Source organism: Dermochelys coriacea, chromosome 12 (genome assembly GCF_009764565.3).
Source record: "Dermochelys coriacea isolate rDerCor1 chromosome 12, rDerCor1.pri.v4, whole genome shotgun sequence".
NCBI classification, from domain to species: Eukaryota; Metazoa; Chordata; order Testudines; family Dermochelyidae; genus Dermochelys; species Dermochelys coriacea.
Window position 1 is genome coordinate 3,790,941 of NC_050079.1, and position 14,757 is coordinate 3,805,697.

The 14,757-nt window shown below is 47.6% G+C and overlaps 1 protein-coding gene across 5 annotated transcripts; it reads right to left on the reverse strand.

Moving 5' to 3' along the window:
* Positions 1-574: 574 nt before the first annotated feature.
* Positions 575-13,095, reverse strand: LOC119841488 (uromodulin-like). 5 transcript variants are annotated; one of them, XM_038368976.2, is made up of 9 exons: positions 13,002-13,095; positions 11,344-11,407; positions 10,551-10,718; positions 9,001-9,206; positions 6,959-7,116; positions 5,760-6,005; positions 3,368-3,527; positions 2,104-2,248; positions 575-1,921 (listed from the first exon to the last, which is right to left on the reverse strand). In XM_038368976.2, exons 1-9 carry the CDS (start codon positions 13,002-13,004, stop codon positions 1,899-1,901), a joined length of 1,173 nt encoding a protein of 390 aa, XP_038224904.1. In that variant the 5' UTR covers positions 13,005-13,095; the 3' UTR covers positions 575-1,898. The 5 variants fall into 5 exon arrangements, with proteins under 5 accessions (XP_038224904.1, XP_038224902.1, XP_038224903.1 ...); XM_038368974.2 differs by having other exon boundaries at positions 575-712; positions 13,002-13,094; XM_038368975.2 differs by having other exon boundaries at positions 575-712; positions 11,359-11,407; positions 13,002-13,048.
* Positions 13,096-14,757: the final 1,662 nt, after the last annotated feature.

Below are 14,757 nucleotides of genomic sequence, written 5' to 3' on the forward strand. Positions count from 1 at the left end.
TTAACCAGCATAGTGCATCACCATCCACTTTAAAACTGGTTTCAGAGTAGCAGCTGTGTTAGTTTGTATTCGCAAAAAGAAAACGAGAACTTGTGGCACCTTAGAGACTAACAAATTTGAGCATAAGCTTTCGTGAGCTACAGCTCACTTCATCGGATGCATTCCCTTTAAAACCAACACTCTCGGGACAGCAGGGGCTTGATTGTCAGAGGCACAAAGTAGTGTTAAGCACCCAGCTCATTGGTTGGAGTAGGCTCAATCACCTCACTGCCCTTTGTAAGTCTCCCCTAATATCCTGTTTCCTGGCTGATGGCTCCAGCCGCTTACTACCTTTGTTTCCATAGAGTGGTTAAGCTTTGTAAATCTAGTACAGTGCTTGCTCATGGGGGCTCCTATGTTGTGGGATATGCTGGGAAATTCTGCTCTGTGTCAGCAGCTATAGGCACAAGAGAACATAAGCAGCCAAGAGACTCACGTGGTTGAACCATTTGAGCATTATACCAGCTTCCCTCCTCTAAACAAGCAGCCTGTTCTTCCAGAGAAGTTTGTTTAAAGAAGCAGACAGACACCCTCCTTGCAAGTGGCAGGTTTATTTAGAAATTGTGCTCTCCTGACATCACTCATTTCTTCATGGCTTTAGCTATAGCAACCAGAACAAAGAGGCTGGCTATGAGCAGCATTACCAGGGCACCAGGAATCCACAGGTGTGGCCCTGAAAAAGAAAGCAGTTACAAGGAAGAACCAGAATTGTATTCCTTAGTAGAGAGCCTGCCACTGAAGTAGGCCTGGGAAAGTGGGGTCACTTCATGATATGCAAGAGCCATCATGGCTACTGATCTCCACACTAATGAGTAGGGGACACTGCACTACAGCAGAGACACTCAGTCCATAAGGCCTGTGTACTTCAGGGCTGTCTCTGAATTAGGGCTTATTTTTAGCCATTTGAGTTTTATGTAGATGGCCCCCCAAAATTGGGAGGTTTTTCAAGGCAGAGTGTGTGTGTGTGTGTGTGTGTGTGTGTGTGTCCCCACAATTTGGCTGGTAACCCACCAGGGTAAGCCCCTGGCAGGCTGGGCCAGTTTACCTGCTGTGTCCACAGGTTTGGCTGATCATGGCTCCCACTGGCCACGGTTTAATATCCCAGGCCAATGGGGGCTCCGGGAAGCAGCGTGGGCTGAGGGATGTGCTGGCCTCTGCTTCCTGCAGCCCTCATTGGCCTAGAGCAGCGAACTGTGGCCAGTGCAATCAGCCAAACCTGCAGACGCAGCAGGTAAACAATCCGTCCCAGCCTGCCAGAGGCCTTACTCTGGTGGACTGCAGGCCAAAGGTTGCCGATCCCAGATATACACAATACTTATTACACTTGTAATGTTTGCCAGTGCACATTAATGTAGGACAGCTTCAAATGTTACAGCACACTCAGGAACCTTGGTGTGCATTGGCAGGATCTACACAGACCAATTCATGCACAAACACAGTGTGCTTTAGAAGTCACATCCCTGTAGTCTGCATTACTGCTCCATGTAGACAAACTCTAGGTACAAACCACCATCTCCAGCATTTTATTGGATAAACACTGATTGTTTTTTTGGATCTGGATGTTTTATTGGCATTTGTCAGTTAACACCAAAAATCTGAAGCCCTGATCTTAATCAGTCCCTCACTCATAACAGTTAGGGTCAGATTCTCCAGAGAGCCCAGCACCCACCAATTTGCAAAAGCATGAAGCACCAACTCTTGAAAAGCCTGGCCCTTAATCACTGGATTCTACAGGCTTCCTGCCATCAGCTCCTCTCGTCCAAGCCATTCCCTGGTCTTCCAAATGACTCTGTGCCATGGCAGACGTCTGGTCTGGGAGGAGGCAGATTCGGTGGGGCAGACTAGGCTCTATACACATTCTACATCTTGAGACTTCTAGTTGCTGCAGAACACAACATAGGAGTGTTGAGATGTGACAGGCTGAAAGACCCCGAACTGCCACATTGCAGGGGAGAGATCTTAACAGCCTCCTTTAATGGGGCTATATGTAACAGGGGGCAAGTGTGACTGGACTGTTCCTCCTCAACTGGCTTTGTACAGGTATCCAGGAAGGGACATACATACCCCAGAGGTCCTGCAGTTTTGTCCCCAACTCATCACTCCGTGCTCCAGAAAGGGGAGAGGCGAGGAGATGGATGGGTCCATAAGAGACAATCTTCTTGTAGTCCTCCTCAAGTGCCCTCTTGCTTTTTGACTTCCTGGGACATTGCTGTGAGTGGAACAGAGAGAAGAAAACTAGGACACAGGAGGAGAATGGGGCTCTTGCTTTTTCTTCTCTGTGCCATGTAGAAAGAGCCCTTCCTCTGGGGATCAAGCCCAACTTACTGGCAGTGAAAAGCCTCCACTTGCATGGTCCCAGGAACCTTCTACTAGCTACAGTAGATGTTTTCAATTCATTATCCAGCAGCCAGGCAGACCAATTAACTGGATGGAACCAGCTATCATTCACAGAATATCAGGGTTGGAAGGGACCTCAGGAGGTCATCTAGTCCAACCCCCTGCTCAAAGAGGGCCAAATCCCCAATTTTTGCCCCCAGATCCCTAAATGGCCCCCTCAAGGATTGAACTCAACCCTGGATTTAGCAGGCCAATGCTCAAACCACTGAGCTATCCCTCCCCCCAAAAGGGGAGGTTAAAGTAAAAGCCCTCCATAATGTAATCTTGGAGCTCTGAGGGAAAGGAGAAGAGGCCCTCCATCACTGGACAGCTGCCCCTTAAGAGGAAGCACCGTCATGCTCCGTTTTCTGGAAGCAAGGAGAGCCAGAGAGCTGCTGAAAGAACTGGGGCAAATCTGAGGTCCAGCGCAGATTGTCAGCTCTTTGGGGGCACGGCCAGTCTCTTTGATGCATCTGATGACGTGAGCTGTAACTCACGAAAGCTTATGCTCCAATAAATTTGTTAGTCTAAGGTGCCACAAGTCCTCCTTTTCTTTTTGCGAATACAGACTAACACAGCTGCTACTCTGAAACCTCTCTTTGGTCTGTGTTTGTACCCTGCCTAGCACGGGCAGGGTCCTGGCTTGTGACTAGAGCTGCTAGCACTGTAGTAATGCAGACAGAGATAAGGGCCCTCATATTGTCATGCTGCAGGAGTGCTCTCCTGCGCAGGTCCCACTATCTGATTTACAGGCCCCCACAAGGAGGCAAGTCTTAAAAGACAACAGGTCCAATGGATCCTTATTGTTAAGTGACAATTCCACAGGGAGAGGCCTGTAGCCAACAGTTAGCTGAATCCAGAGTAGGGTCAGAGAAGAGCCCTCTGCCGCAGCTAAGGCAGCTCAGAGGAGAAGGGTCTCCAACAAGTCCCGCTCGCAGTGAGGAGGCCTCACCTTTGCACAGGGCTCGGGGCCATCAGGGAGGCACAGGCGGACTCGGCAGTGCAGGAACACCTCCGAGTAGTTGATGAATTGGAACATCTGGAAGCTGAACTTTGCCATGGTGCTGTTTCCGATATCATTGATGTACATCACGGTCTCATCACGGGGACACCTGGGGGGGAGAAGAAGGGGTCCAAGAGCCAAGTCAGCCTGGGGAGTTTTACACCATGAGGTGCCAACAGTCCCAGCACTGCGCATGGTCTTTCAGTGGAGAAGGCTTTGCCCTTGAGATGTCTGGCTTTATGCAGTGGGGGGGGTCAAATGTAGCTGCCAGAGGTAGGGGATTTTTAGGGAGGAAGAATGCCAGTATGGATGGAAAATGGCTTTGGACAAAAATGCAGATTAGTTTTCAATTCAAAAATGTTAGCCCCTGTTTCTCCCCTGCCCCCCATTTTCTTCCCCATCCCCTGGAAGGATGGGGGAAATGAGAAACAGTCACGCTTCCACTTCTAAATTTGAAACTAAGAAGAGTTTCTGTTTTTCACAATGCTGAGTTCTGACCAGCTGTGACCTCTGGGTTAATTCCTTATCTGAACTCTGCAGGAAAGCTGCTTCCCCTTTCCAGATGATGCATGATGAGCAGGAAGCAATGAAGGTGATGTTTCTTTCAGAGCAGTACTTGCCTGCATCTGTGTGCATCTCTCTGGGGAAGGGTGCTCCTTGTTCTACCTGGGAGTTTCATTGCCAAGTCACTCCCTGCCCATAGATGGGGGAGGAAAGGAATGGTCTAAGCCCAGTCCTACCTTACAGCAGCAAGGAAATATTCTCTTCCTCCCAACTGCCAAGGAGGCGATAATGCCTATATAGATCAGTAGATCTCAAAGCACTTTACAAAGCAGGTCAGGGAAAAGGATATTACTTTACAGTGGGGAAACTGAGGCAGAGAGGGGTAGTGACTTGCCAAGGTCACTGGCAGAGCTGGGAATCCAATCCAGGTCTCTTAAGTCCCATTCCAGTGCTCTGGCCATGCTGCCTCTGATGAAAGGCTGTGTATCAGGATGCTTAGTGTCTTGTGGTTATGCATCATCATGGCATTGTGGGGCTCTCCATTGTTCTATTAGTGGTTTGCATGCCCACAGCTCAAACTGCTTTAATTGGGTCACTGTTCCCTGTATCCAACTTCTGTTCATGTCCCTTGCAGGCCTGTGCCCCATAGTTTTAACTAGTCTTGCTAGACCATGTGCTGGCTCACAAGCTGCATGGGACAGTAACATGCACCCAGTCATTGACTCCCTCAGAGAAACATAGGGCTGGAAGGGACCTCAAAAGATTACCCAGTCCAGCCCCCGGCACTGAGACAGGACCAAGTAAACAGAGACCACCCCCAACAGGTGTTTGTCCAGCCTGTTCTAAAAACCTCCAGTGATGGAGGTTCCACCACCTCCCTAGGTAACCTGTTCAACTGCTTCACTATCCTTATCCATGCAAGAGAACTCTGCGATGGCCTTATTTATATTCCTGATGCTATATGGAGATGTAGCTCCATTCCAGAATCCAGTCAGGTCATGACTGACCAGAAATGCATCCTTTTCAGGATTCTTAATTTCCTACATCCTCCTTTGGGACACTAAGCTACATTGCAGAGTAGCACAGGCTAGAAGCTCTTCTGGGTTCATGCTGCCTTTTGACATGCTGTTCTACGAACAGCTGTGCAGAGTTACCAAGAAAGCAACCAGCTTTGCCAGACTTTGCAGTGGTGTTTGTACAGCACCCTGCCACAGACTCCTGGGTCCATGACGGGTCAAACGGCTCAATTACTACCACGATACAAACAAGGAAGTCACTTAGGATTGCACAACACAGGTTTAAAACAAGACAGGTTGCGTTTATTGCACAAATGCCAGAGTGCACTAGAGTAGTGGCCAACTGTCCCATGCCACAGTACTGCCAACACAGGTGCTGGGATGGGGGAAAGATTGAGGGAGCGAACACTTTCTCCCACAGATAGGAAAGTTGGGAGATGCTCAGGAGATAAGCTGGCTTCTCTTGCAGGGCCTTCTCCTCAGAATCATTCTGGGATCTGAGCATCTCAAGAGGAGGAGTGACCATAATCTAAAGATGAAGTGTGGGAGGAAGAGGTGGGTTTTGCACTTTGCTCCGCATGCCACATGGTTAGTGGTCATTTTCATTTTCTCTGCCAGGCAATTACAAAGTCTTGCCATGGCTCCTGTGGTCATAGCCAGCCAGTGAAGACATGACATCTTGTCACTCCAGTGGAGCGGTCATGGCAACCTGGACCTGGACTCCTCCCCTCCCGGAATTACCTAGCATCAGGGCTAGTAAAGCACATGGCTTTTCCCCCATGGTGAGGAGCCTGGGGAGAGCTTGAAACTGCTGCTCTTACCCCTTCACAATGAGCTGGTGCTGCACGTCATGGCTGGGGTCTGCTGACGGGGTGGCCCAACAGTCCTCGAGGCTCAGCAGGAAGTACCGCACCTGGCTCTGCCCTTCCAGCTGCAGCAGGATGTAGAGGAACTCTGACAGGGGGAGGGCCGGGGGCTGCTGCCGGTAGGGTTGCAGGTAAGCTGAGGTCTCGTACAAGGCCATGGTCACGTTGAACTCCCCCTCTTTGACCACGAACTTCACCAGCCTTGGAGGAGATCAGGAAGACCAGGCCCAGAGATAGAAAAAGGCAGGATGGAGGAGGCCACCAAGCATCCAGTTGCAGGTGCTTGCAGACAGATCCCCATGTGCCACCAGCTCCTGCCCACAGGGAAGCCCATCTGTTGCTCTCCTTACAGCCAGGGCCCCATCGCCAACCCTTAGCAACACTCACACAGTTTGCTACCTGCCCAGATACACCTGGTGTGAGAACAGAAAGAGCTGCCTCAGCAGCCCTTCTGCACAAGGGACCCCTGGAGAGAGCAGCTCCCATCCAGACTGCCCCACTGGGTATCGAACAGCGGCATCTGAGAAGAATGCACCCAAGATGTCTCCATCTGCAATCTCCCAAAGGGTCTCTCCCTGACACACACACCAAGTGGCAGGGAGTCTGATGGGGTCACTGTCCTGCTCCTCCCCAGCTCACTTGGTTTATTTGCAGTGGACGGGCAGATAGAAAGGCAGGAATCGGATGTCACATCTGGACAAACATCTCAGTTGCCTGCAACATGTGCTACTGAAAGCACAGGCCCCTTCAGGCAAGCTGTCCAGTGCAGCAGGAAGGGTGCTTCCAGCCAGTCCAAGTCAGGCATTTAGGGCCACTTCTGTACGAAGTGAGGGCAAAGAATCTTTATGTGACACACACAGCTCTCAAAGCCCACCAGCACTTCCTGGTGGCCTGGCAGATCTTAACAGGAGCTATTTTTACAGCTGTTTACATCCTTTAATGGCTTGTAAATAGGAGACCTATTTTTAGAGGTGCCAAACCCACTGCTCCCAACGGCTTCAGCTGGAATTGTGAGGGTTCAGCAACACCAGGAATCAGGCCTTAATCATCCAGCTTTACCAGTGAAACTCAGCCACCTGAGGGCAGCAGCCAATGAGCATTTAGTATAGGAGGGAAATGCCTGTCCAAAGGAGAGGGGAAGACAAGCAACTCACGTGTCGATGGCAGTAAGGGAGAAGGGCAGCTGGACCACCCGCTCGTAGGAGTAGATGCAGGAGAAGTGCACTCGCACAAGGCTGCTTCTGGAGATCACACCCGTAGCCTCCACGTCTGACTCCATCACATTGGTGTAAGACACGTGTGACCTGTTTTGCTGACATGGGCCAGAAAGTATTTAAGTCATGTCTTCATGCCAGGAAGATGTCTCTCTCTCTGCACTCAATCTGGCTCACTGCATCCTGCCAGCGGCAAGGTGGCCAGAAACCCAGTTAGAGCTAGCTGTAGGCGAGGTAGTGTAGGTAGCCCAGCAGCTAGAAGGCACTGCCTGTTCCTTGAAGCTTCCACCCAAACCCACATCCATCAGCTTGTGTGCACAAACAGGCCTCTTGTTCCAAGGTCCAGCTGGAAGCACCCATTGATTTCAGCTGGTGTTTTTGGGTGCTCATCTGAAGAGGCAGATCTCAAGTTCAGCCTTTAATTTTTGTATGCCTCAAGATCTGGCCCAGAACAAATCTGTTCCCCATTAAGGGAGATCTCTGTATTAAGACAGCACTGTATGTAGTAGATTGGTAGTGGCACATCTGTACTGCACTAGATATGGCTAAGCATGTAGCACCGAAAGATCTACATGTTGCACACAGACCTTCAGCTAATCCACACCCCATGTATGGCAGGGTACAGAACCCAGGACCTTGGACTCTGGGAAGAGCCTCCTATATCTCCTTTGATTTAGAGGAAGATCTCCATTAGCCAGCAAAAGGAAGGTTCTTCTACAGTCCAGCCACCAGAATGGGACACAGTCCTGCTATGGGATGGAAAGTTGGCAGCAATCACAATAATTGGGGCCTAGCAGGCCTACTTTATTCATCAACCTTTCCCCACTAGTCATCAGTTAGATTATGATTAGTCAATGGATTTGTTATATGAAACTGTTTGAGAGAAGATGTGAGAGGGAGACAAAGTTTGATTTAGTTTAAACAGAAAGCATTTGCTGATACCATTCAAGGACCATTCAGATTAATGACTAGTAAAGAGGAGTAGAGGATTGGAAATTAACCAAAATTGGTGTGTTGGAAATTAGACCTAATTGGTGGACAAAAATAATGAGGGTGTGGGGGTCTGGTCTAAAGCAGGAAAGTGACTATCATGCCCGATTCAGAATTGAATAGAATTAACTCTTCCCCACCAAGGACTGTTCGACTCAATAAGAGGCTTTAAGCCATATTCAGTCTCCAAAAAGGGACTTTGTGCAAGACATTTTCCATTTTAATGCTCTTTAACTTGTTTTGATTCTTTTCCTCTTGTATATTTCAGTCAATAAAAAGTTCTAATCTTTGGCATTTGCAGTGCTGTTGTAGCCATGTTGGTCTCAGGATATTAGAGACACAAGGCGGGTGTGATAAATAGAATAGAAGTTCTTCCAATAGAAGGTATTGGAAGAACTTCTCTTGGCGAGAGAAGCTTTTGACCTATGCAGGTCCGAAGAAAATCTCTGTATAAACTTGAAAGCTTGTCACTCTCACCAACAAATTTTGGTCCAAAAGTCTCTTTAATAACCTGCAACATGAATCTTATAGCGTGTTTGCCATGACGATAAGCAGGCAGAGGACTCTGCATACCAATTCCCGGACCTTAGTTAATACTATTGACTGTTGGATTGTGACTGGGTTATGTTAGCAGCGTTAGCCCATTTATTCCATCTTAATACATACTGCTGGAAAGACAGTTACTCTCAGCTGGGAAATAGAAACTCAAGACTCCCATACTCTGCTGAAGTAGCCAAGCAATGCTCCCTCAAACCGCAAACAACAACTCAGTGGAGGTCCAGAAAGAATCATTGACTATGTTAGATGGTGTACATTAGCCACCTTACCAGATCTCCTGAGAAGACTTCCATTTAAAGCTAGGACTTGGGTACTAATGCTACAAGGCAGAGATAAAACAGGAAGAGCAGAAATACCTAGAACCCCTTCACCATTGTGTCTTGTCTCAGACTGGCTTCCCCTCCCTAGATCCAATCAGATACACCCCACCTTACCTGAATCACTGACCCACACAGGGTATGGTTCTCGCCAGTGAGACTGGCTGCAAAGAAGATTGCTCCATCTTCCTCCTTTTCGGAGACCTTGCATGCACCGTTCTTCAAGTGGACCCATGCCAAGGGGATTTTCAACACTTCGAACACTTCCTTTCTCACCATCATCTTCATGTGATCTTCCTCACACTGCAGTTTCAGCACCACATCTGGGGAAAAAGCGATCTGCAATAGCCATAAGGAAGAGGCCTGAAGGAGCCCTATGGGAGCTATGGTGTGACCCAGCACTGGTCTACTGAGAGTGTTCTTCACTTCACTGCTGGCCAAGAATGATTTTCAGAGGCCTGCAAAGGATGCTGGGTGGAAGAGATGGAGAACCCACATGAATCCAGTGGGTGCTTGTCTCTAGTGGTTAGACACCATGATGTTGCCAAGTCTACTGCTCGGCCTCCAAGCTGAGGGACGTGGCCTTTTAACTCAGGACAGCAGAGGGCTCCCACTTTTAGATCCAGAGGTGCTACATTTAATCCCCGTGACTAATGTCTGTGCAGTCATTACCCTACAGAACTATCACCCTGGGAAGCCAGGAGTCTGAAGTGGTTCTGCTTCAGACCTTAATCTAAAGCAACCTTTTTTGGTCACTTTCCTCAAGGGACACTTGACTTTGCTATGCCAGAGTCCATTAGTGACCAAGGAAAGCTATGGGATGTTACTAGACAGTGGGTCTTGTGCTTCCTCCTATTACAGGGCCCCTGGAATTACAGAGATTGTCTCAGAGGCATCGCAGTCTCCCCATCCCACAGCAGAAGTGTCCATTACATGAAACATGAGGACGGGTTTGAGATGAAAGGAAAATTAACTCTAATGCAGTGATACAGGCTGGAGCTGCTTAGTTACAAGAAGGGAGGAGAGGAGGGACAGTAGTTTCCTTTCCCTAAGTGCAGGGTTTCACATTTCTTAAGGCCAAATCTCCCGTGACTGTCACCATCCACGAGTCTGATCACAACGGAAGTGACTCCAGAGAGTAATTCCCAACAGAGAGCAGCCAAGCAAAGGGTAAGCAAATCCTCTCAGTTTGCCCAGTTTTGTTCGCCGAGAAAGCCTGGACTGGGCCATAGCCAGTAGGACCCATCCTAGCTTGACTGATAGGGGTTTTATCTCTACAACCAGAGCAGCTCCATGCACCCCTTGCAAGTGCTGGGCCATCTCTGATCCAGAGAGCAGGGTAGAGTGGGAAGGGTTAGAGACCCCACCCTACCTCCCCATGTCCAGACCCCCACTGCTCCCCTGAAAAGGAAGGTGTCCACCCACCCCACTTCTTGTGCAAGCAGGCACACAAGTCACATCACAGGCCCACACCTTTTCGCACGAGAAATCAGCGGACTCCCACGCCATTCCCATGAAATTGTTCCTAGTTCAGCAAATCTTTTCCTCATATCAGCTTATAAAGGCACTCACCAGAGTGCAAAAAGGGAAAGTTGCTTGAGTAGTGCTCACTACTGCTAGAATTGACACATGCACCCCACCCATGCCCAGCACAGCCCCAGTCCTACCTTGACAGAATGTCCCAGTGAAGCCAGCCTTGCAGGTGCAGTTTGGTTTCTCCTCAACTACCTGGCAGACTCCCTGGTGCTTACATGGGTTTGGAAAGCAGAATCTCGGGCTTCTCTTGGGACGGAGGGCAGCCTCTTCCATTCGGCCACGGGGCTTCTTCAGATCAGCTACAGCAGAGGGACGTGTGTATGTTTAAGTGCATCGTGAATAACTGGCTATGGTGAAGCAAGCTAAAGTTAGCCTGTCGCTAAGTCTGAGTCCGTGCTCTGCTCAGCCATGAGGGGAACCCTTGTTTAACCACAGGACAAGTTGCTCTTATTTAAGGCCACTGCTAATTTCCCAAGAGAACCTTTACATTAATGGCTGAACTGCCTTGGGACACTACATCTGAAAGACAATGCCTCTTCAGTGCCTACCAAGAGTCTGCACTTCCCCTTGCTAGAACTGAGGTCATTAGCATCCAGATCTCAGCATGAGGAGTGGCTGCTCTCAACTGTTACAGGAGATGCAGAACCTTCATCTCTGGCTTGGCAGATAAAAAGCTTCCAGCTGACAAGAAGACTGAAAGATCCCACTTCTGGCCCCAAAGCTTTAGCATCCTTAGCTGGGTTTTTTCCTGGGTGTTCTTCCACCCGCCCCCCCCCCCAGCCACCCAAATTCCTTCTGCTCTTGGGAGAAGTGACTACTCTGGATAAGTAGCTTGAGCACATCCTCAGATACAGATCAGGATTTCACCCTTCTTGTCTTCACTATTAATCCTCATCCCACAGCCCAGTAAATAGAGAGACTCACTACTGTAGCTCTCACCACCAGGCAGCCAGAGAGCCGAGAGCAGCAGGCACATCACAGTCACTTCCTGAAAAGCAAACAGACTCCAGCTTATTTTGATTTCTAACATGCTCATCAGTAGCTTCTGGAAACATACAACCATTGAAAAGTCTTCTGATAGCAGCAAAATCTGCCGAGATGTTTAACCTATCTAGAAGGCAGAGACAATATTGACTTTAAAGTTCACCCATTCAGAATACTCCTCTTTTCGCAGCAAGCATTGCTTTCCTGGGTTTTTGAAGGAGTCTGTTACTCTGACCATCAGTGCTACCAACTCTAATTTGGGATCTCCTGGTCTCCTTTGTACCCAGATGTGTTTTCTACTGTTATTTTGCCAATCACCAAAGACCTGAAGGGTCTGAGCAGCAAAACCTTACTCATCAGCCATCCTACAATGTGCAGGGCAGGATTTTGTCCTGCATTAAAGCAGCTTAGCCAATAGGGCTACTTCACTGGGCTTGAGGTATCAGAGTCCCCAACTTAGAGAGTATGCAGACAAAAATAAACCCAGACAAGTGACTACGGGTCAGTAGTAACAGCTAAGCACTTGTAGTGAAATCACACAGTAGGGGCACCTATGCAAACCAAAGAGGAAGGAAAGAGTTCTTCCTCCTCAGGGAGTTCACTTTCCACTTCAGAGAGGAGTTATAAATAAAGTGGTCAATTACAAGAGGAACAGCATCTTCCCACAGATCCTTTACACAGGTAGATTAAGAGTGTAGCTTTGAAGGGAATGTACATTTACGTCACAAATAAAGAGATAAAGGACAAGGAGTCAAGGCCGCCTTCTACTCCCCAGATCTTACACTCCCAGCTGTCTATTGTAACAGTTTGATACAGAAGGAGCCATCTCATTGGCAAGCTTGCTAGGAGGCAGTGTGGGCTAGTGGATAGGGCTCCAGTCTGATTCCATTGCCCTGCCCTTTGGGCAGTCATTAACACCAGGGACAGTGTAGGTATACGTAGTCCCCATCCTGACTCACCTGCTTTGCCCTTGTGTTGTTAATGACAGCACAAGGCTAAAAGTCTGGAGAAGTAGGTTCTATGGTTATCTCTGCCACTGACTTAGGAGGAGACTTTGGACAAGTCACTTGACTTCTGTGCCTCGCTTTCCCCCTTTGGGAAATTATTACTAGAGTGCTAAGAGATCTATGGATGGCATACTGTCTAGAAACGCTGTTGTTAGTGCATGACTCCTACAGCACTGAGGCAGGCCAACCTCTAGAGAAGCTAAAAGAGCTAGCAGTAAACAGCTGCACTTCTTGGATCTGATTCCCCCACTGCCTTGCACCTCATGTAGCCATTTATACCTCAGCAAAGTAGGTATCAAATGCTACAGTGCTGATGTGGTAGCATTTTGCACTCACTTTGCCTAAAGGTTAATGGACTTGACAAGGAGCAGGAGACTGAGGAATCAGGTCCCTTTATCTGAAGGGAGAACATGGCTATACAATAAGACATTTCAGAAGCCCTAGCAATTGCTTTCAGGAGATAAGAGAAAGACAGCACTGCACTCTTGTAAGTTACAATCTAAGAAGAGAAATCCACAACTTCAGCAATCACAAACAGAGCCCTGCAGTCCCTGTTTAAAGTTGAGATTTCATGAGCTTTTCTCTACTCACCATTGCCAGACCTGCATAACCTTGCTCACTCACCCACAGCTGTCCACATTTCCCTTTGCCTTGCTGTGCTTTTTATACCATCTTTCAACAGCTGATTCTCCCCCACCCTTCACACTTCCCCAGTGATTGTATCAGTGCCAATTTAGCATCCTGTAATTGCTGCAGTGGTGGAAAGGACTCACTAAACACCAACCTTCTTATTAGGCTGCTCATCATAAGCACTGACACAACTCATGGCTCTGGTGGCTCACTGATGAAGAGAAGATTTTTGCATTCCTCCCTCCCTTCCCTGCACACATCCTTTTTAGTCAAATTAGTTACTTTCTGATGTGGCTGCTCTTTATAAAACCATAAGAATATGAAGACCCCACACAGACACAGTTGGATTGCAAACCATATTGACTAACTGTGCACATACATGCCAGCTACACACAGCTTCCATTATCGTTCTAGTCCTCATGGTTGTGATGAAAAGCTTGAACACATGACGTGAGCGAACCTTAAAGGTTCAGAAAACAGAAAGCAAAGAAAAAAAGCCCTACTATAAAAAATGTGATTTTTTTTTTTTTAGCCAGTCTCATGATTTTTGCACTCAGGGATCCTATGTGTAACTGCCATCATCTTGGGCACTGTAAGGAACCGAATATTGAGCTCCAGTAGCTAAAAGCATGAAACTCTACAGCTGGAGTTAAAGGACCAAGACCCTTGTCCTGCAGGGCAAACACCCTCATCTTTAACTTTAAGCATGTGAGATATCACACTGACTTCAACAGGACTACTCCTGTAAGTAAAGTTAAGAATCTGCATAAGCATTTGCTAGAGTTGTGGGCCTTACATTTTGCAAAAAAGAATCCAAGTTTTTGCCACATTAATATTAACAGAAATGTTTTTCATACATTTTCATAGAGCCATAGATTCCAAGGCCAGAAGGGACCACTGTGACCATCTAGTCTGACCTCCTGTATAGTACAGGCTAGAGAACTTCCCCCAAATAATTCCTAGAGCAGAGCTTTTAGAAAAACATCCGGTCCTGATTTAAAAATAGTCAGTGATGGAGAATCCACCACAAACGTTCGTAAATTGCTCCAATGGTTAATTACTCTCACTGTTAAAAAAATGACTCCTTATTTCTATCCTCAATTTGTCTAGCTACAAATTACAGGCATTGGATCATGTTAGACCTTTCTCTGCTGGACTGAAGAGCCTGTTATTAAATATTTGTTCGCCATATAGGTACTTACAAACTGTGAAAAACTCACCTCTTAACCTTCTCTTTGTTAAACTAGATTGAGCTCCTTGGTCTATCACTGTAAGGCAAGTTTTCTATTCCTTTAATCATTCTCATGGCTTGTCTCTGAACCCTCTCCAATAAATTTGATTTATTCATATTAAAATATCGGTGCAAACAGATGTTAGTTTGGCTTGAAACCCAAATCCAAATACTGCAGGATGTTGCCAGTGCAGGAGGGAATCCTGACAGTAAAACTGACTAGAGGCAAAGGGTGAAATTGACTGGACTAATTTCTCAATCCAAGTGAAATGCAAAAGGTGAACAAATGCATCCATAATAGAAAAGAAAACGTTAGGGCCCTAATTTTCAAAGGCTGGGTTTAGCACAGCCTCAGTCAGTGCAAGTTGGCCCGACCTTTGAAAATGTGTACCTAGATTTTAAAAGAGCTTTCCATTTTCAAAACCTCCACAAGTTACACAGAAAGGAAACTGGTCGTGCTTAAAGAACAGGAGGACTCGTGGCACC